General features: G+C 38.2%; 1 protein-coding gene across 3 annotated transcripts in view; it reads left to right on the top strand.

Moving 5' to 3' along the window:
• Nucleotides 1-21700, top strand: part of ABCC4 (ATP binding cassette subfamily C member 4) — a 147446-nt gene that overhangs the window by 33733 nt on the left and 92013 nt on the right. For 2 of the 3 annotated variants that reach the window (XM_050333155.1, XM_050333157.1), the window contains exons 10-18: nucleotides 1561-1650; nucleotides 2011-2202; nucleotides 3718-3812; nucleotides 3912-3998; nucleotides 13786-13882; nucleotides 15030-15245; nucleotides 16985-17125; nucleotides 18503-18540; nucleotides 18869-18969. In XM_050333155.1, the coding sequence (XP_050189112.1) occupies nucleotides 1561-1650; nucleotides 2011-2202; nucleotides 3718-3812; nucleotides 3912-3998; nucleotides 13786-13882; nucleotides 15030-15245; nucleotides 16985-17125; nucleotides 18503-18540; nucleotides 18869-18969 (1057 nt within the window). The remainder of the gene's footprint in view (nucleotides 1-1560; nucleotides 1651-2010; nucleotides 2203-3717; nucleotides 3813-3911; nucleotides 3999-13785; nucleotides 13883-15029; nucleotides 15246-16984; nucleotides 17126-18502; nucleotides 18541-18868; nucleotides 18970-21700) is intronic. The other variant, XM_050333156.1, reaches the window with a different exon arrangement.

The raw sequence follows: 21700 nt of genomic DNA, 5'->3' as shown, positions 1-21700 counted from the left end.
TGTTCATTTAATAAGAGATATTTCCTACAAACTCTGTATTTAAAAAAAAAATAATCCTTGACTGCCGTAAGTTGGTAGAGTTCCCCTGACTTTAGCACTAGCTGGGCACCTTGGCTTTGTACTCTGGACTGGGGAATCAAATTAATGGTAAAATGCTGACTGGGGGAGTGGGGTTGTGTGGAGGAAAGGAAAAAAGTCCCGTTGATGCCACCTTGTGGAAGTTTATAATGGCAACGAAAGGAGTTTTGCAGAGTTGCACAACTCACATGAGTTCAGGTTCTCACAGTGTCACCGATTTCATGTGAACCCTGTGGTGCTTCCGTGAGCTGGGAATTGTGAGCTCTGGGTGCGGTGCTATCTGGCTGAGTATTTCTCCTGGCATGAGCGAGAACATGTGTGCTAGCCCAGTTCTCCCAGCTGTCATAGATGTGGATGGATACTTTACTTCTGTCTTTCCCAGATAATTTGAAACAAATTGCAGGCTGCTTCTTTTTGCACGCCTAGTACTTGGTCTTGTGGCATCTTTTGTGCAGGGTTAGGTGGTGGCTTCTTCTTCCACTTGAATTTCAAAGGTGGCTGGAGATTTTAAGGTATTCTTCACCTTGCTCTTCTGTTTTTGGAGCTTAAGACTGGGTTTTCATTTGATCCTTTGATAGAAGTACTTGTTTGGGGTTTTTTAAACGCATATATTTTATTGTTTGCATTTCAGTGTTGATCATGCTTAGTGCAGGCTAAGGTGTGTGTAAAGACAGAATCTGTTATGAGGGTGTTTAGCTTTAATAAGAGGGAACTGAACCAGGTCCTTAGAAATTGCGGTTTATCATAGCTATTAAAGACATGAACATCCTTTCTTTTCACAAGTAGATGGTTTTACAGCCTTGATAGAAGAGGTGCAAAATATGTTAGGAAATAAGCTCTTATCAGTAGTATAACATAAAGGATAGGCATACTAAAAAGGAACATTAAACAAACAATCCTAGGATAGGATATTTTCATACAAATAGCCCATTACATTTTCCGTGAAAAGTCTGTGAGAATGCACAGTATACAAGATGAGGTTCTGTAAAATCAAATGGCATTTTTCTGTTTTCACTTTGGATAGATAGAGCCTTTACTAGAGGAAACACAAACCTGGCTTTCCTGAGGCTCTGAGGGAGCTTCAGCCCTCCCTTTTTCCACCATTTGTCCTTCTACTTGGAGTTGCTGAGTGTGTCGTGCTGTGGCCGTGAATGCTGGTGTGGTGGCTCCTATGTTCGAGGCTGCCACCCCAGCCTTGTGCTGAGCTGCAGCCAGGATACTGGGGCTCTGAGGAAGCTGCCTTTGGATTCCTTATTCCTTGAAAGCTGTTTCATCTCTGTTACTTGTTTGTGGTGAGGGATGAGGGGCTTTCAAAAGTGTTAATGAATTACTGAAGAGGCAAACTGTATGCCTGAAAATATGGTGGTCATATGGGTTGCTAGTCTGTAGTGATTTATGTACGTAGTTTTCTGTGTCTGAATATTTATTTTGATGGTGTAAATTTCATTACTAAGGAGGCCTAACTCTTTCTCAAATCCACAGAGTTTAGAAACACCAGCACTTCAACAGATTTCGTTTACTGTCCGACGAGGGGAATTATTGGCTGTGATTGGACCTGTAGGAGCTGGAAAAGTAAGTCTTAATGTTTACCTCGTTCTGTAACGCTTTTATGAACCTTTTAAATGTGAAAACTAGAAACTTTAAAACTGTACACTTCCTTTCTGTGTTTAAAAACACACTTCCCATCAAGATACTGGCATTCAAGAAAGGCTGATGTCCTTTGGGGGAGGGTGTTTGGAGTTAGGCAGTACTTTGTATGTTGCTCATACACTGCATCTAAAGGTTTACTAGTGGTTTTCTACTGTTAGTAATTTGAGTGACAGCATGAAATACGCCATCGTACCAGTAAACGCTGCTCAATCTCCTGATGTCTTTAATAATGTCTTTAATGCAGCCAAACTTTTTAATTTTTTTTTTTTCAATATTTTCTAGTCTTCTCTCTTAAGTGCTGTGCTTGGTGAGCTGCCTAAAGACAAAGGTTTGATAAACGTTACAGGAAGAATTGCCTATGTTTCTCAGCAGCCTTGGGTGTTTTCTGGAACAGTAAGAAGTAATATACTGTTTGACAAGGAATATGAGAAAGAAAAATATGAAAAAGTTTTAAAAGTCTGTGCTCTTAAAAAGGTAAGGCTTTCTCTTTGTGTGTTTGATTTCCATGTTTGTTATTTTTACCATATTGTTCTGTTAGACTTGTGGTACATGCTGCAATATGTAATATATAGAATTGATTATTATTAGTAGCATGTGAAGTAAGTCTTGTTGCTTAACAGAAATACGTGTAATTATTTTTGCCATCCCTGTGTAAGCACCTTCTTGTAATTCCTAAAACTTCCACTAGGGGGAGGTGTAGCTTACATGAAGCACAGATGCATTTTTGAAAAAGCTATTCCTTATTATTTAATTTCATAATTGCATTTTAGCCCTTTTCACGCCTATTCTGGTAGGGGTGTGTGCAAATGCAATAAGAGGCAGAAAAAAAATGATCGAGCTAGCACTCCTTGTGACTTCCATTTTGTAAATATCCTATATGGTTTTCTTTAAAGTAAATGTTGCGTATTATGTGTTATGCGTTGCTAACAGCTATCAAAAGAACCCTAGGGCTATATATTGGAGAACTTGCTGAACCCAAGTAGTTGTATGAAAAAATATTTTTGAAAGGTCTGTGCGCAAAGGAGTTTGTGACATGAGATATAGAAGAGGATTAAGCCAGATTTGTCAAGAAACAGACGTTTTGCTTGGCAGCTAAAAAGGTTTTATGCAGCATGGTACGATATTCCTGTCAGCAGCGACACAGGTGAAAAGCAGATGGTCGCTGTAATGAGCATTTTTTGCAAGGTTTTTACATGTGGCAGATAGTTTTAATATCTCCTGATGAGATCATTCATATGCTGTTGTATAAACTTAAGGTTTTAATGATTTTAAAAGACAGCAAACTGCATTAAAAAAATCCACACTTCATATTTGGTGGTAGATTTGCTTTCATGTTTTTCTTGCAAATTTATCTATCTTATAAAAGCTGTGAATAAACTTTAAGAATATGTGTTATAGCTTAATATAAAACTTCTGTATTTCCTCAATACGAAATAAAATGTTTTGACATGGAACACTGTACAATTCTTTTGTCTTATTCATAGTCTCAAACCCAAAATTAACCAAATCTGTGATGAACGTTGTTGTTTCTGTTGAATACATTGCAGTAAAAATAAAAGTAATGCAGTTTTTATGGACATTGGCAAGCTAATTTACCGATAATAGTTCAGTTTTTATTTCTTGTGACAGCTCATTTTTTTCTAGTAAAAAATAATTAATTTACTGTTAGACATTTTAGTATTTTGTTTGATTTTCTGAATCCCCAAATATTCCTTGTAAGACTAAGAATAGTAGTGCACTTTCCTCTGTAGAAAATGTGAACTTTAGGTTCTCATCTATTTTTTCTGCTTTCTTAGTTAACTTTTGCTGAAAGTACAGAGTCATAAAGTAACTGCATATGTATCATTTAGTATGAAACCTTGTATTTTAAGGTGAGATGTTAGTATGTTTAAAATAAGAAAATGTTATGTTGATGCAGCTTTGTTGGTCTTTGAAGTTAAAATTATTTAAAAAAAAAAAAATTACTATCTTGTTATTTCATGTTCACAGGACTTGGAATTATTAGCAAATGGTGACCTAACAGTAATAGGAGATCGTGGAGCTACTCTGAGTGGGGGACAGAAGGCCCGTGTAAACCTGGCCAGGCGAGTGGTTTTTTTATTGTTTCTAAAAACTGCCAGATTTCAGTGACTAAAGTAAACTAATGTATGACTGTGATGCTGACATTTCTTTATACCTTTCAGAGCTGTGTATCAAGACGCAGACATCTATCTTTTGGATGATCCACTGAGTGCAGTAGATGCTGAAGTCGGAAGACATTTGTTTGAAAAGTACGTTACTGCTTTGTTTTCATGTACAGTGCAAATGTTATATTGTAATTCCTTATAGAAAAACTTGAGAAAGCATTTCTGGGGAGATGGATTTCCTCATAAAACTTAATGCATTCACTTCCTGCATTTCTTTTTCCTCTATTTTATGTAATTGAAAGATTTTCCCCCACTACGTGTCTTTGGTTTGTCCTTTATTTTTAAAAGCCTTCTAAAAATCTGTTTTGTAGATATTATAATTGGATCTAGAATTATTTTTAAGGGAATATATGCCATTTTCTTAAGGAAAATGTCAGATTTCATACGTGATGGTTGGAGTTTATGAATAATGGGTTTTACTAATATTAGTACTGAGTGAAGAATAATATGGGGAGGGATTTTAAATCACTTCTTAGTTTCTTACACTTTATTTGCTAGTAATAAGCACTTAATTCGAGTGACTAAAGGAAAGGACAGAACTGTCTTAGATTCTTGAATGTTTTTTTGGTTTGGCTCTTGAAATGGTTGAAATTTTTCTTGGAGAGGTGAAACAGGGAACATGGTCTGCAGAGTAGATTGCAGAGAGCAGAAATAGAGGAAAAGAGAATGCATGAGTTTAACATGTAAGACAGGGATATTGAACCTTCCTCTATTCTCAAAAAAATGGAAGAGCGTTCATTAATGTCAGGTTCCCTTCTCAATGAATTTCCTCCTCTCCATCTCTCCGTTTGAAACTCACTAATCTACGGCTCATAGTGAGTATGAGAATAATTCACTTAGTCTCAGCCAGTGTTTTGTCCTTGCTTCTTCATAGTCTGCAACTCTCTGTATTAAAAGGCATAATCTAGAATTTATTAGAAATAGAAGAAAAAACTTCCATTGATGGAATTCACTGGGCTTTGGTTGAGGCCTTCAATGCATCCTTTGAATTCCATGCTTCAAATACATGATTTAATTTGTTTTTATTGTTGTTCCCTCCTGTCCACCCCTAGACAGTCATAAAAACTTATCTTGCAGAAATGGGCATAGAAATTGCATTGAGTAGCATGGGCATGTGTGTTCTTTTATCCCCATAAGGGGAAGCAGTTAGTACCTAAATTTGAAAATTGTACATCTTGTTGATATTCTCAGTTTCTAATCTGGACTCTCTGAAACCCCATCAACATTTTGTTTCATTTTCTTGATTTCCTCAAATGTTTGTTTCCATCAGCTAGTATGAAGTAAGAGATTTATGATGCCTTGGCTTTACGTTAATTTTTCACCTGCCATGACTGATAGATGGAGTTCGTTACTTCTGTAGTTCACATACGCTGTCCAGTTCCTTTAATGGCTATTGAAGCTCTCTAGGCTTTAGCTGCTGGTTTTCTGTTTCTGCACAAGATCTCTCCACAACTCCAGCGTCTGACTGCATCAGTGGTTGAGTTCTGAAAAGTGCACCCACCTGAGCTGTTAACCTGTCTCTCCTTGAAGTCTTAAGGTCTTTTCATGAAGAGGATAACAGGGGAAAAGTACAGTGGTGCCTTGCAAAGGAGATCAGGCTACCTCTTAACTTACTCTACATTTTACGTGAGCTGTGACATTGGCAGCACTACATCCTCCTGCAAAACTGGAAGCTAGAAGCCAATGCTCTGTGAGCACAGTGTGTGTTTTGCTGATAAATGTGTGGAGGTGAGGAGGAATACGGAGGTTATCTCAGAGAATTTGAAACTCAGAGAACCAGCTGGGGTTGTTCCTGTACTTTCTTTTATTCTCCTCAACTGTAGATCAGTTGGAGCAAAACACATAAAAGTAGAATGAAAGCATTTTTTAGAAAATGGACTGGGTGGAGTAGTAGTGGGAAGGAAAACCGAGCAATGCCTCCCTGTGCAAGATTTTAAAAGAGTGTTTTTTTTACAAACAGAAATTGTCTTCTGAGGCCTTCATGGAAGCTGTAAAAGGTGCTGGGGGTAGTGGGGAGAGTGTTATGTTCAGTAGCTTGCTTTGAAAAACAACGCAGAGCTTATTCTTTAATGCTTCCTGAATAGTGCTAGAAATGTGGAGAAGACAGAGCACTTGGGCAAGAATGATTTCTTAGAACATGGTGCTGAGGAATGTCTCAGACACCACTTCATGCAGGCTATCCCCCAGGAGTCCAAACCACGAGGCTTGAAACAATGGACAAGATGGAAGAAGCAGGATTTTTTTAATGAGACTCTGAAGTGGATATTGTTCAGTTCACTCGCTCTGTTTTTTCCCTTGTAATTTTATAATAATGTTTAATTTTTTTACAAGTGTCTAGTCTGTATTTACATCAAAGGTAGGTATGTTCCTAGAGCTATGGTCTGTGGATAGCTGGTTTAGTACATTTGCTGCTTTTCCCCATTCTGTTTGGCTTCTGTAGTAAACAGTTTAAAATACATAAATACTTTTCGAATGAGAAAGAATGCAAGTAGCACATTGCCAGTGGGAAAACAGTCCACAATATTATTAATAAGGGATTGTGGCTCTTATGAATTTCTTCATGATACAGTCAAGTTGTTCTGTGGATGATGGAGGAGATAAAGCCAGTTTTTCAATTAATTCCTCTTTCCTGATCAGGTTCCTTGGGGACTAGAAAGGTATAACCTGAAGATTTTCTATTTTCATGTTTTTGTGTTATTTGTAGCCTTTTTCCTGTGAGTTGTTTTGATAGTCAACAGTAGGCCTTTTTCCAATAGGGCTGTGCCAGTATAGTTTTATGGTTTTTCACATATTTGTAGGTATATATGAAAACGTGCCTTTATATTTATATATATATATAAAATAAAAATAGCTTTTAATAACTTTTAAGAAATGCAGTATTTTGAGACATCTAGTTTTGAAAAGAGGGACAGCTATTATAGATGCAGTAGTACATTTCCTTGTATGATGCAGTTTGGAATAGCCTGTGATTTCTGAGAAAATCATTCAGTTGCACTTGGATCCCAAGGAATTTCCTACTCTGCCTGGTTATAAACATATTTCTGTAGATTATATGGTTTCAGATCATGTTTATATAGAAATTAAATCGTGTCCCATCAGTGGCATTGACTCAAAAACCATGTTCTTAAGAGTGAGATGTATATTTCATTGTCTGTTGAGACGTGCTCATTTCTAGGTGTTGTTCCTTGCCTTGTATCTTTTCCAGTGACAGGAGCTGGTTGATGATCAGCCTGATTTCTTTCTGTTCCTCCTCTGTGCTTATGAGAGTAGACAGAGTTACAGGACAGTTCAGGACTCTTTTAAAATCAGATCTAACGTTCCGCTGATTCTCTGGAACTAGATAAGAGCTGCAGAAGACATGACTGCATTTATCACAGCATGATAATAAACTTAAGCATCTATTCAGGTGGAATACTTTGGAACTAGGTAGTGGCCTTCAGTAGGAACTCAGTGGACATCAGCTGGGCAGTGGGGCATGGGATAACCATATTGGAGGCTGAGCAGAGAGTCACCTGGCAAGTTGGCCAGATGTCCTGAAAGATAAAGTCTCTCCCATTGCCGTCTGAGATAACTGAGTGTTCCTCTTCAAGAGGGGGAAGGGAGCAGGCATGATTTTGTAGCGAAGGTGTCCTTCATAATTGCAGGAAAAGGTGAGGAAGAATTGAACTGACAGCAAAGGAGAGCAGAAAATTCCATCATGCAAAGTGCATGGATTAAGAGATCCTAACTTACTCATCGCATTCTTACCTAAGCCCCAGAAGTGCTTGAGGGGAGGAGCAAAATGAAGTAGGGAAAATGAGTAAAAGGATTTTAATTTTTTTTTTCAACTAGATATATGGATTGAGCATTTACTTACTCTGTTTAAAGTAATTTCATTTTTGGAACCCTTAGGAGTCCATGAATACTATCAGTGCCATATCTCTCTCTCTGTGTGGGATGTACTTGTAAATCTCATGTAACATTTGAACTTGGAGGAAAAGATGCTCTTATGTTGGTGTAAGTAATTAGAAGCAAGTGAAGCTCATCAGTCCTGTAAAACTAGCAGATAAAAGCTAGCATGTCTCATTTCTGTGGAGGGATTACAGGCACAATCAGTGTGTCAGGGGAACCAAGAAACAATAGCCCTGGCATGTACTTGCCAGTGCTGTGTTTAAGGGCATATAGATATTATGTGCTTTGTCCACTGAGGACAAGTTTACTGGGGAGGTGGTGTCTGATTTCGAGGATTTCACTCCGCTTCTCTTCAAGTGGGATCTCTGTAAACCAAGGATCTCTTTAAGACATCTAACTTTGTGTTTCACACCTGGTTTATGCTCATTATTGTTTCTGATACCATTGCAGTTGTTACAGCCCCAATGAGAATTTCTGGGCAAACTTGAATGCCTATTTTTGTATTATAAGTGTTACTCTTACAAATGTATTAGTTATATCTTTCAGTTTAGATGATACAACTGAAATTCCTTGAGCTTTGTAGTGTTTATGGTAGGGAATATATGTAAAATATATGAATATGTTGTGGTAATATTGGTTAAGGTTTTGGGGTTTTGGTTTTGGTTTTTTGGGTTTTTTTGCAGGAAGTGAAAAGCGTAAGTGTGATCTCTGTACATTGTATGTTTTCACAAAATTTTAAGTTTATAATATCACAAAAATATGTGGTGTTTTTTTTTTAAATAACACAGTATGAAAAAAAACCCAAAGCCACAACACTTGCAGAACCCCAGTATAGTTGGGTGCTTTAGTGGTCTGTGGGGGCAGCTGCAAAACAATATTATGAATTCTAAACCAGAAATGGGTTCAGGGGGAGGTATGCAAATTTGCGTAGGAAAAGTTCATGAAGAACTACTTAAGTACCAAGAATCACTGGCTCAAAAAATTCCCGATGCTTTGTAAGCTGGAAATGTGTGCCAGAGGAAGCATCCCTCTGTGTTTGCTTATATGCTTTCTCCAGCCATCCAGTGCTACCTCGTGCCCAGAACAGGGCAATGGATTTTGTGGACCAGTTATTGTTATGCATTAGTGCAGTGGAGACTTGTCATGAGATGGAGATAAATGATTATCAAGGTAAGCAAAGAAATAGAAGCAGCGTAGTAGAAATAGAGGCAGCATAGTAGAAGTAGGCATGTGTGTTTTTTTGTCTCTGGCAAACATATCACACTTATTTCTTTTTTTTTTTTACTTTTCTAAATTTTGAAATGTACCAAAACAACTGGGGGATTGTTCTCCCTAGGCCACTGAAATAGAAAGGGAAGGGAGAGGAAAGCAAATGTAGGAAGTAAATGAGTATAACAAAGGCTTTATGCCTGTGAGCACTTTCTGCATGTGCTTTAATTTCATTTCAGTGGTTATTTTCATTGAAATGAATATAAGTATTAATAGAGTAAAGTTAAACTGGCATGTGAACTTCCAAAAAGGAGTGGGTAAAAGAATGGTAAGGAAGAAAGTAGAATCATTAAAGAGACACTTTGCAAAGGTGAAAGAAAGCTGGTTCTTGGAGATAAAAACTTAAAAAAGATTAAAGAACAACTTGTCTCAAAGAAAAGCAAACCTGATAGCGAAGGGAGAATAAATCAGGATTCAAAAGCGCGAAGACTGCCTTTGCACAGAGAAGCACAGTGTTGCTGTAGGCCTCCTTCTCAGTGTCTCCTACTTCATGCTCTGCATTATCAAAGCTCAAGCTAATTTTTTTAATTGTATACCAGTTTGCTGTCAAAGTGCAGTTGGCTTTTCTAAAGGGGTGATAGTATACTGTTACTTAGGTTTGTTGACTTAGAATATTGTTTGTTGGCTTGTTTGTTTGTTGTTGTTGAATTGGAAGAGTGTAATCTGTGGAGAGGTCTGTCCTGATTCTCGGTATTCCTGATGGTGTATGAAGGTCATTCCTGCTACATTTTCGGGGGTAAAAACTGGGCAATGCTAAAGGCAGTTCTGGAGGGATTTGGGAAGTCTTGGTTACAGGATGTGAATTAAAAGACGCATGCACGTGGCAGGGATAAGTGTGAAGTGCTGCGTCCATGAACACACAATGAGCAGGGATCAGTAGTGTGGTAGTTTTATGGAAAAGGAGTGTAGAGTGTGATAGATCACAAATCCAGTATGACTCAACAACATCATACTCTTGTTAAGGAAACTGTGCCCTGGGATTTATGATCAGTGGTGTATCTGGCAGTACAAGTAAAGTAATCCTCCTGTTAGGTTTTGTAGGTGTAAGATCTCAGTTGAAATAAAGTTTCAATTTTGTGCACTTCCAAAAAATGCAGACCAGCTTCACACATCAGTCAGTGCAGGTGGTCAAGAACATTCAGGTGTCCAGAGTGGGGAGGAATAGAAGAAAAAAAAACTCAGAAAACTATGTGTTACTTTAAAAAAAAAAAAAGTGTATTTGGAGGGCGCTTTTTTTGTTATCTTTTTTTAATTTGCTTTCATTTCTGGAGGGGAAAGACTTAGTCTATAAACTCATCTACTGACCTTCAGGAAATAGTGTATTGAAGTGGCACCAAAGGATGCAAACTTGGACTTCAGAGTAGAATTGTGTAATGGCAAAGGTAGCTTGTGTCTGGAATACATTTTCAAGGATGTTGAATTTTTTGTTGAGCTTAAACATGCAGAGCAACCCATTTAACATCTACCAGGAATACTTTTAAGTTTAAATTGCTTCTTACTTGGGGAAGAGGATGCAACTGTCATAGTCCCTTCATCTCCCTTTTTCTTGTACTCAAGAAAGGCTGAAGAGCCTTTGGGTCTTCTCTGTCTGGATCTTTTCTGATTGTGCACACGTGTGTGTGCATTTGTGTGTGTAATAAAGTTGGCAAAGGCGACTGGAGTTTGTGCAGTAATTTTTCCTGTTGTTATTCATTAAATGTGCTCACAGACTGAGTATGCCTCTTGAGAGTAATAGAGAAGTACAAGAAAGGTGAATTTTGTAGGGTTTTAAACAGCAAGTAAAAAGGTGGTAGCAGTTATAGGTGTGCTGAGCCTCTCTTTTCACTCCAGGGTTGAACTTTGGCTTCAGTCTTCTGTGGTAGCCAAGGCACTGTATAAAGTTAATGCTCACGTTAAGCTGCAGAGTGAATGTTGTTGAATAGGAGAGAGAATATTGAAAAAAAATTAAAAACCGGTTTTGAACATAGAACTCAAATGGTTAGATGTTTTGAAACAGATGTTAAGTATTTACTTAGTGTTTTACTAGTTTTTCAGCTTCTGTGCTTCATGATGACACAGTATATTAATTGGCAAAATTTTCTATTGAGCTGTCTGAGTAGTGAGTTGTTTAATAGATCTAAGTATACACTTTTGTTGCAATTTTTCATGTCTGTGCTTATGCCAGTGAATTGTTGCAAGAGGGAACTGATACATCAGTGGAAATACTAATTTCCACAGAGGTTATTTTTTACCTACTCTTTTGAGATCAAGATCACCCAGGATGCTGTACTTAGAGCTCTCACAGTTCTAATTGGTTTGCTCTGATGCTGCGATAACCCATTTCTTTTCCTCTTCTTCCCCACCCCTCTTCAAATGCAAACATAAAGTACAGTGGGCTAACTGTGGCTCAGGAGCAAGATTTCAAGGTTTTGAGCCATTGGGTTTTCTAATGGCTAGGTTGTCCCAGTAAACTGTTAGACATGCACTTGGCACAAAGAAAAATCAGTGATTGGAGTGGTATATGGGCTGTGGGACTTACATAAAGGAAAGATAGATAACTTCTCAGTGAATACCTGATATATTCTCTTTTGGCAGCTTTCCTGCTAGGCCTTTCCTGTAGCTTCTCTGATGTTTGTCCAGTTCTCTCTATAGGTTTTGTGGAACATTGTGTTTTGTTGGACGTCTCCAGCTGGTGCTCATATTACCTTGTGGTTTGTTTCAGTGACGGCTCAGAGGGTGGACAGTAACCATGCAAGAGTAATGCTCCCATGAAGAACTTGGTGTATAAATAATTGCAACTGCTCAAGTAGTCATGCTGCTGCAAATGCTTTGATTAATTGTTGTCTTGACCATCTAAGAATATTGTGGTTTTATAGTTGCACCTTGAATGCTGCATATCAAGCATATAACTTTTTCAGGAAGAGTGTTTAAGTTAATTTTACTGCCCAGTTTATTTGGAAAACTGTGATATACTTTCTGCATGTAATTATGCTAATTAGTATTATTAACTGTCTACTTCCTACAGTCTTTGTAGGAATGACAATATAGATGTTAAAAACTGCGTGGGGAGTTAATTGAATGTATGAAACAGAGTAAGGAATGTGGTATCATTGCTGTTAAGGTCATGTTCCTTTTCTGCCTTACTCCCTTTACTGCTTGTTTGCATTTCTGCATTGAATTTTTGCTACTGAATTGCCGTAGTTTTGGTTGGGGCTTGTTTTAGAGAAGATGGAGAGAGAATTCGTGTGTGCACGCGCTTTTGTTTGTTTTTCTTTTGTGTTAAATGCCGCACTCCTCTGTCACATTAGCGAATGGGAGTTAATATGTTAGCAAAAATGAGCCAACAGGAGTGGATCTGTCGAGAAAAATGTGTGGTGCCAAGGTCTCTATGCAGTTCAGAAAGTTTTGCTCTGAGCAGGCTTCAACCTGGCCCTTCTGCTGAATACTGAAGAGAGGTGCTGCCAGAGTGTGTCTTTCTGCTTGATTTTGTCTAGAAATCCAGTTCATGGGTGCCAGTATCAGTCAACAGCATGAGCAGCAACTCAATGGAGTCTCCCTCACTGGAGATACTCGAGAACTGTCTGAATGCAGTCCTGTGCCATGTGCTCTAGGACAGCCCTGCTTGGGCAGGAATTTTGGACCAGATGGCCCACTGTGGTCCCTTCCAACCTAACCCATTCTGTGATTCTGTAAACTGGGAGATGATCTTCAAGAAGGCATTCATAATACAAACAAAGATGCTAATGTGTCGATGAACACTTAAGTCCTAGACAGTATCAGTTTTCCTTGTTTTCTTAAGACAGTGAGTAGCTGAGAAAGAGCTGTCCCCTCAGAGGTTTGTCTCCCTACTTTGTTACTGTGAGGATGAAGGCAATGAGTATTGGTAGTGTTGGATCTGAGTTGTACTTGTGCTCTCCCTGTTGTGCTTACAGATCTCTCCACTTGTAAACCATTTCTATATGGTTCATAAAACTACTACTGTGGTTTTGTGTTGTCATTTGTTTTTATTTTGTGGAACTGGTGTCCTTTCAAGGCTCTGCTGAAAAGACACCAGGTATGTATTCTACTAAAACTTCATGGGTTTCACCTACACTTGCTAATGGTTCTAGTGTGGCCAGTCCCTTCTTCACCTCTCTCTCCAAATCCCAAACTGTTGGTAAGGTAGTGGATAGGAAGGTAAGCTCTGAATCCGTGAGGAAGGGTCATAGATGGTTCAAGAATCTCACTTCTTTACCTCAATACATACCTGGATGTAGCTTAAATCAGTAGTACTGTTTACTTCTCCAGAACCCTCTGTGGCTCAGTGTTACAGCTGCTCTGAAACTCCTCTCAAGAAGTTACTTTTATTATCTGTATTTGTCCATAATTTTCCACAGTATCTTGCCCTGCTTTCTCTTGCCTTTAGTTTAGGCTTTTTTTTAAATGCCCTCTTTGCAATTCAGATTATGACATATACATTGGTAATGAGAACGTCTAAGACAATTTTAACGAAACATCTTATTTCCTCTTCTGTTATTCCAGATGAGAAATATGAAATTTCCTCTCCCTACCTTGAAAACTTAAAAAGTTAAATAAGAAACATGTTTGTGAAGTATAGCTTTTATAAAGCCAGTAACAATGCATGGCCATCTTCTTATTTTAAAAACTTCCTCATTCAGTAGAAGGTGTTTCCCAGAAATAATAAAAATATTTTAGGACTTTTTTTTTAATTAATTTTTACATCTCTTTGCAGATGTATTTGTCAGGCCTTACATCAGAAGATCTCTGTTTTGGTCACTCATCAGTTGCAGTATCTCCGTGCTGCAAATCAGATTCTAATTTTAAAAGATGTAAGTGATTTCAGTGTCTGTACTTATATTTTTTAATGTAAGAATTTTTGGTCAGATTTTTATTTTTAATTTGTAAATATATTTTCTGTCTATGAAGGAGTATATATGTTTTTAAAGTTTTATAGTTATTAATGAAATAAGTTGATTTTTCTTGGAATATCTTCCCTGAAAAATCTGTTTCGGAATTCTGTCATGCATAACAGTAATCTAATATACTGATTTTGATGTGAATTAAAAATCTCTTTATTTCTTCAAACATTTTGTCTTGTTTTGAACTAGTGTTTTAAATTTCCTTTGCTTCAAGTTTAATATACTGTGAGGGAATTTTGAGACTGTGTTAATGCTTTACCTTTATTCTTGTTTCTTACACTTACGTGTGAATTAAGAAGTACGGTAATTTTGCAACAAAGTAATTTTTAAATTAAGGATGAGAAATGGTCCCAGATGCCTTTAAGAATGAACAGGTCTTCGTTGTGATGGTTCTTTCCAAACTCTGTTGTACCAGATTCTCAGAGGTAGAGGGGAAATGGCAGAACTGCAGTTCGGGGTTTTTTCACTTTCTTTTTAAAGGTTGGTAGTGAAATATATGAAATTACGTTTGATGCATTACAGAGGTGTAGTAAAGGACACTAGCATCTTTTTCCTCCCATTCAGATCCTCTTTAAAAGTTACAATAGCTCTTTAGAAATGAGTTTGTCATAGAGCTGTAAGAAGTATGGAAATGATCTCTGTTGCACCTTGCAGGACTCTTTGGAATGAACCAGGACTGGGAAATGAAGGTGTTTTACCCCTAGACTGGAGTAATATAAAAAGACTGATGGTTATGTATGTAGTGTAGTGGATTGACCTAAAGCTACATGTCTTGGCTGTCACCCACAGCTTCTCCAAGGAGGTGATTCTCCCCTGGCTGTAACTGGAGATTTTGTCATGCTGTTTGTGTGCTCCTTTGCCCAGTTAGCTGCCAGGAGGGGACTAGTTAGAGCATAAAGAGCTTCTAAATGAGAAACCAACAGAGGTTGCAGCTCAGTTACTGCAGTAGGACGTATGCTCAGCAACTGCAGAACCCCAGAGACAGCAAGGACAGATAGGAAAAATTGTCCTTTACAGAAAGTATAATGAAGATAATCAAAGTTTATATTAATTGTAGGGTAAAATGGTGGGGAAAGGTACGTATGCAGAGTTCCTGAGATCTGGCATCGACTTTGCTTCCCTTTTGAAAAAAGATGAGGAGACAGAACCTCCGTCGGTTCCAGGAACCCCCAGCCTGAAGTCTTCCCGGAACCGAACCTTCTCGGAGTCCTCTGTCTGGTCCCAGGATTCGTCTGTGCACTCACAGAAAGATGGAGCAGTGGAACAACCACCTGTGAGTGCTCAAAGAATAGACGTGTCTCAATTCTTGTCTGGCTGGTTTTTAACTTAAATTTTGATATGGGCTTTCCCTGCAGCACTGGAATATTGGGGATTATTGAATTGTATTATCAGGTGAGAGCTTGCCCGCAGTGTACATACCCAGCTGTGCTTGGCTGGCAGCCCACAGCTCTGTGCCGTTGTGTTCAAACCCAGCAGAGTCAGTTTGTGCAGTTCATCAGCTCTGCTGGATGCTGGAAGCATTCCCTATAGGTGTCCAAAGACACCACACTGGGCTTCCTTCAGCCTGACAGCGGTGCTTTAAAGGGCCGGCCCACTGTATTCGTGGGTTCTGTGTGTTGATGCAGTGTTGAACTGAAATTAATACTTCCTTTGAAATCCTGAGTTCTGGGAAGTGCATGCAGAAGCCTTAGCTTTATGCAAAGTCTACATTTGCATGGCTAGTATTAACATGTGCATAAACATACCCACATGATCTTGAGCTGGCCCTCAGGGAGTAACCCTGGGACACCACTGCTTTGGTCTCCCCAGCCCTTTTGTTGCTGAAAACAGAAGGCATTGTATGGTGCCAATATGACTTCCAGGTGACTTAATATCTCTTGGGTCTGCACAGTGCAAAACCAGCCCTAAAATTTCTGTACCAGAGGTGGCCTTCTGCTCGTGCGTTTGCATACACATAGAACAGTGCAGGATCCCTGTAACCCTGCTAGGCTTGGGTTAGCACTGCATCCATGGAACAGGTAATCCCTGTATATCTGTGATGATTGTCACCTTTATGCTATGGGTATGTATTATTTCTTCTCTATAATGAAAAGCAATGAGATTTTAAAAAACCCAACCCAACAAAAAAAGCTACAGACTTTTTCATGGTTTTTTGAGGAATGGTTTTATGCTTAAAAGGATTAAACTTATCTCATATTAATGTCTCAGTGGCAACTCCACTCTTAAATTCTCTTAAATTTGCAAAGGTGTACCAGAATTTTTAGCAGCATTAGAACTGTTGGGTGTGGTTGGAGGAAAGTGGGGAGTGGGTGGAGATACAAAAAAAGACCCAAGATAGGCTTCTCACTTTATATGGGCAGGTAAGTGGGATTTCTCTTTTCACATCTGAGTCAGGTCTGTTGATTCCACTGCTCGTTGTTCCCCATCCATTGTTTGCTTAATGTGATTTCTCATTTGCCATTTTACTCGTTTTCCCTATTAACAGATGCTTTGTTGGTACTTACAAGGAGATGATTGGACCTTTATGGGTAATTTTTAAGTCCTGGCATATGTTGATTGATCTTGGTACACACTTGCAGAGGAGCATTTGCTTTAAATACTTTTCTGGAAAGGAAGGGTGGCACATACTTGTGTTCTGAAAACGGAATCTTCCCCAGGCAAAGGCCTTATTTTCTGGAGCTGTTGTGAGTGAAGATAGTATATAAGAAAAAGCTGGTTTAGTGATCAGAATACATATTTCTGGCTATATATGAAGCTTTGTTATATTTGGTGATGCAGTGCCAAATAAAATCCTCACAGTGTTGCTTTGCAAAATAGATTTTTCAGTATTACTGTACTGAGAGTATCTTTTTTGGTCAAACCTGTAGTTTGATCTTTAAAGTTTTTAGTGCATAATCATTTTGTCTCTTTGTTTAACTGTTTGCTAATTCTGAACCATGGCTTTCAGGTGGCTTAGTCTGAATCTGTAACTGAAATGTTGATGTGTTTTATTCTGTGGGGTTTTTTTTTTAGGGTGACAATACAGTGGCTGCAGTGCCAGAGGAAAGTCGCCATGAGGGAAAAATTAGCTTTAAAGTTTACAGAAAATATTTCACCGCAGGAGCAAACTACTTTGTGATTTTTATACTCATACTATTCAATATTCTGGCACAGGTAAGTTGTTGGGAGCCACAAATAATATTAAATGTATTTTGGGTTTGCTCCCTCCCCCCCCCCCTTTTCCTTTAATTTTCTTTTTGACATAATGTATACTTTTTGCTGTGATGTGACATTTAAAGTGCTTAGGAGTGTTGTGTTCTTTAATAATTCTGTAGTGTACTCAGTCAAATTTTATGTGTCAACATGGAATATTGGTACAACATTGAGAAGTCTTGCACTTCAACAGCTTTAGTACTTCAGTAAAATAATGGTTTTGATGACAATATGACACAGAAATTATAATTCTGAGTTTTTGAGACAGAGAAGAAAATAATAAGGTGTATAAAGTAGTGTTCCACAAACCTTAAACAGTCATCATGTTTCCACTTGAGGAGAGTAAAGAGATTTATTGGGTATGGGAGTAGAGAGTCTGACAGAAGTGTTCAAAGACCAGCTTGTCTGCTGGTGAGTGCAGGTTATGAGAAGAGCTAGAAGGAGAGTCACTGTTTAGCAAAATAAGAAAGTGAGGAAGAGGATAGGCAAATATTTTGTGTAACACAGACTGGAGAAGGTATGTAAAAGAATTTTTAAACAAGGAAAACTATTTTGATACTTACTGAAAGAAGTGGTGAGTTGAGGAAGCTGCATGAAGATACCTTATTGCCTTTTTCTTTGTTTCCTGCTGAGAAAAGCTCGAATTCATTTAATGGAAATTATTTGGCTGGGTTGTAAAAAAAAATTCTATATATTTTAAGATATTACTTAATTTTTCCTTGTCCTTGATTTGAGTCTGTTGGAGAGATAGCAAAACAAGATCAGATCTCTGTAGTAGAACATTCACAACTTCAAATTCACGTGAAAAGGGGTGTATGTTGAGATAAATAACCCTTTTACAAGTTCATAGTCACCTCCCGTCAGAGAAGGAAGGTGGCAGTAGGAGTTTTTCCCTCCCTCTTCTCTCTCATCCTCCTTCAACCCTGTTTCTGGTCATTATCTCCCGTAAACACAAATTTCTGGACTGGTGACATCAGAAAGTTTGTTAATCAAAAAGCATTTTGGAATATCTCTAGTAGCAAATTTAGGAACTGAAAAAATGAGTTCTTTTATGTGCAATTAACATACATGAGGAAGAGCTACTATATTTTGTTTGCTAAAGTATATTGCTTTCCTTTAGTTTGCTATCATGTAAGGTAATTTAAGGTAACTTCTTTCTTTGTAGAGCACCTTCTAATGTGCTTGGCAAATTGCTGCTGGTCTTGAAAGACTGGATGGCATACTTTCCTGAATATTTGATGTTTTCCCACAGAGCTTGAAAGAATAACAAGGAAATTTAATTTTCAAATTTTTTTCCATTTTGTGAGATGATTCTTGTGTTTGTCTCTTTTGCTTAAGGTGGCCTATGTGCTCCAAGACTGGTGGCTTTCTTACTGGTAAGTTGATAATAATAACTGGCCAGTCATTTCTGCCAGTCAAGGGCTGTTTGTTTAATAGAAATCAGTGTTGTATGGGGTTTTGTGGTAAGGGTACCTGTTCTAGGAAACTTCAAATTACACTTGATCTTCCTCTGCTTTCTACTTTTTCTGGGGCGAGGGAGAATTGAATCTTATACTAAGGGTAAACTATGACTACATTTACTCATGTTGTGATGCATGACAACATCGATACATGAGATTTTTTGAAGATTTTGACAGAATTGAATCTAGAAACAACTAAACATACTTATCTGATGATGGTTATCTTCTGTATGCATTTCCACAGGGCAAATCGTCAAGAAAAGTTGAATCTCACAACAAATGGAAATAATGGAACAAATGGGACTCAACATCTAGACCTTAACTTTTATTTGGGAATTTATGCAGGTATTTACACATGCATGTGTGTGTGTGTCTAAGAACTATTTATTGTCTGATTTATTGTAATAGAGAGTTTTGAGAGGTGTGAAGCAATGGCAGTGTGGGAAAATGTGATTTCTAGCAGCAGCTGAGCAATATCTTAACAGATTAGGAGCCTGAGTGTTGCCTCCTGATAAAATTAATTGCAGTAAACAGAGTTTAAAAATCAAAAAATCTAACAGAAGAAATAGGTTACATTCAGGCTCTTAATTTGCTTTGCCTAGATTTTAGAAAATAAACTAAGAATTGAGTATTCAGAAAGTCAGTCACTGTAAGATTGTAGCTATTGTCTATACTAATTGAGGTAAATCTTCAGTCATTATATGGATGGGCAAGAGGCATTAGAAATGGATTTTCATTCTGTGCTGTTCTAAAACTTGGCATGGCTACATTCCTTCTGAAGTGCCATAGCAAAGGAACCAGTTTTTAAAAAGCATTCTGGGTGGGTATGCAAACCAGGTTGTTAAAAAACATTTAAATGTATTTCAATAGGTAACCATATATGCTTCTGAATATTCAGAAAAGGGTGTTGATCATTGTATTCAGGCATCCAAACATCTTGAAATACTGCTCTGAGATACAGTAAAAATTACTACAGAAAAATCATGTGCAAGCTCTCGGACTCTGCTGTTTAGCACTCCTAGTGATGTATGGTTTTGCACAGAATGGTAATTTCTTGATGGAGTTGTAAATGATTGGTGTGAGCAAACAGGTGAAATGCCAGAAGGATATCCATTGAATGTATTCAGAAACAGCTTCATGGGTGAGAAGTATGTGGAGGACTTTCTGTTTGGTTTGTTTTCTGGAATCCACGTGATCTAAGTGCTTGACAGAAAACACTGTACTCGGCCTGGGAAGCAACAATTTAGGAGCCAGATAACCTTGGCTCTTATTTACTCTGTGTAATGTCTTATTTCGTGAACTGTTCCAGTGGACTGCACAGTATGATTGAATGTGGCAAATGTGACTTTCTCTGGCCATATAGTCTAAACCACATTACAGAAAATTTTATCCTTTAAGGTGTAAATTGTTCTAGATAGCAAAACAACAAAAGGTACCTTTATCTTGAAATGTTCAGGTGACTTAGTGAGATAGTTGCAATAGTTGAACAGATAGCACTGACTGACATAAAATTGAAACAGTATAAAATAATCTAACATTTTTATTTCTGAGTCCCAATATTTGGGGGAAAAAAAATCACTACAGTAGTTCCTTCCTAGTTCTTGTTTTTATTCTGAGACGAAGATTTGGAAGAGTAAAATTTCTGTTAATGGGAAACCCTGTTGGCCAGAACTGAGGTACCAATTCCATACCTTTTTTATAAAGCAAATGTTCAAAGGGCCCACGTCTCTCTCCTACAGAGGTTCTAAACTCATAAATAGTGAAAGCAAAAACCTTTGGCTTAAGATGGACCCGGTGAAGGACTTAAGAGTATGTCTCGTTTGTCAAAAATATGTCTCCCCAGCTGTTAGGTCTCTTAAGGTGTTTTGTTTTGTGTGGATCATACCAACAGCTTCCAGTGGCTTCCAAGCCTGAGTAAAGTTGTACAGAAATGTAGGGTTCCCAGGGTGTGGTCCCTCTCCTCCAGTTGCTCCCACAGACTGCTGTTAGGAATGGACTGTACCACAGCCTCCTGTTATGTACCTTTCTTGCTCCCTTTTTTGCATGACCCAGCTTTCCTGTTTTGGTACATGCAGTTGCTTTTGGAAAAGTTGTCTTGTACCGCCTTCTGCTATTGGGACAAGGCAGTTGGAACAAGGGAAAGAAGCTCCCATCACAGCCATGTGCTGTTTTCCTAAAGACAGCATCCCACAGAATGTAAGCAATAAACGGCAAGCAGAGAAATGAAATAGTGACACGTTTTCTTGCTTCCGTGTGTGGATACAGAAGGAAGCGGGATGGAATAACTTAACCACATCACATAATTTAAACCTCCCTCTTTTGCACTGTTACTATAGCTGTTCTTGAATTGTGTCCAGTTTTAGCCTTCCCTTAGGATAGGACATGTTTTCTGTTGATAGGGTCTAACTTCAGGGTGTCCTCAAGGCCTGAGCATCTGGGCTTGTGGTAGCTATGCTTATTTTCTGAAGCAGATCACCTGGAGCCTGGAAGCACTGCCGGATGTAAGGTTGACACCTTCACTGTTCACCTTTATTGACAGGGAATTTGGATAGCCACATTGGAGATCATGCACAGCAAACAAAGCAGCAGCAATCTCATTCTTTGTTTCCATTTTTTGCCCTGTAGCACCGTTTTGTAAGTGGAGTTGTGCCCAGAAAAGAGACAAACAGTCTTCAGACTAGTTCCCCGGAAGGGCTCTTTTTTCACATGGCATAAAGAGTGCATGTTACAAAATGTTAAAAGAAATACACGTAATTTAAATGAATTGGTGTGGTTTACAAGAGGAAGAATGGCATGAATGGTTTTGGCTGACTGGGAGTAACTCAAGGTTGTCTCTAAATAGCCATGTGTATATTACTTGGTTAATACCTGCTGGCAAGTGCTGAATCTTCACAGTGACCTCTGCAAGCCACAATTATACACGGCACTGTGAAATGAATTTCTTAGTAAGGCTGTTATGCAGAGGATTTTAATTCAGATTTATTTCATGGGTTAACAGACATTTCCTATATTCCTATAAAGTACCAATTCTTTTAAGCTGAAAAAGAGAAATTGATTAAACTGATTCTGTGATAGT

Source organism: Myiozetetes cayanensis, unplaced genomic scaffold, assembly GCF_022539395.1.
Source record: "Myiozetetes cayanensis isolate MyiCay16 unplaced genomic scaffold, myiCay2020 scf5-8, whole genome shotgun sequence".
Classification (NCBI taxonomy): domain Eukaryota; kingdom Metazoa; phylum Chordata; class Aves; order Passeriformes; family Tyrannidae; genus Myiozetetes; species Myiozetetes cayanensis.
This window is presented reverse-complemented; position numbering and strand designations above follow the sequence as displayed.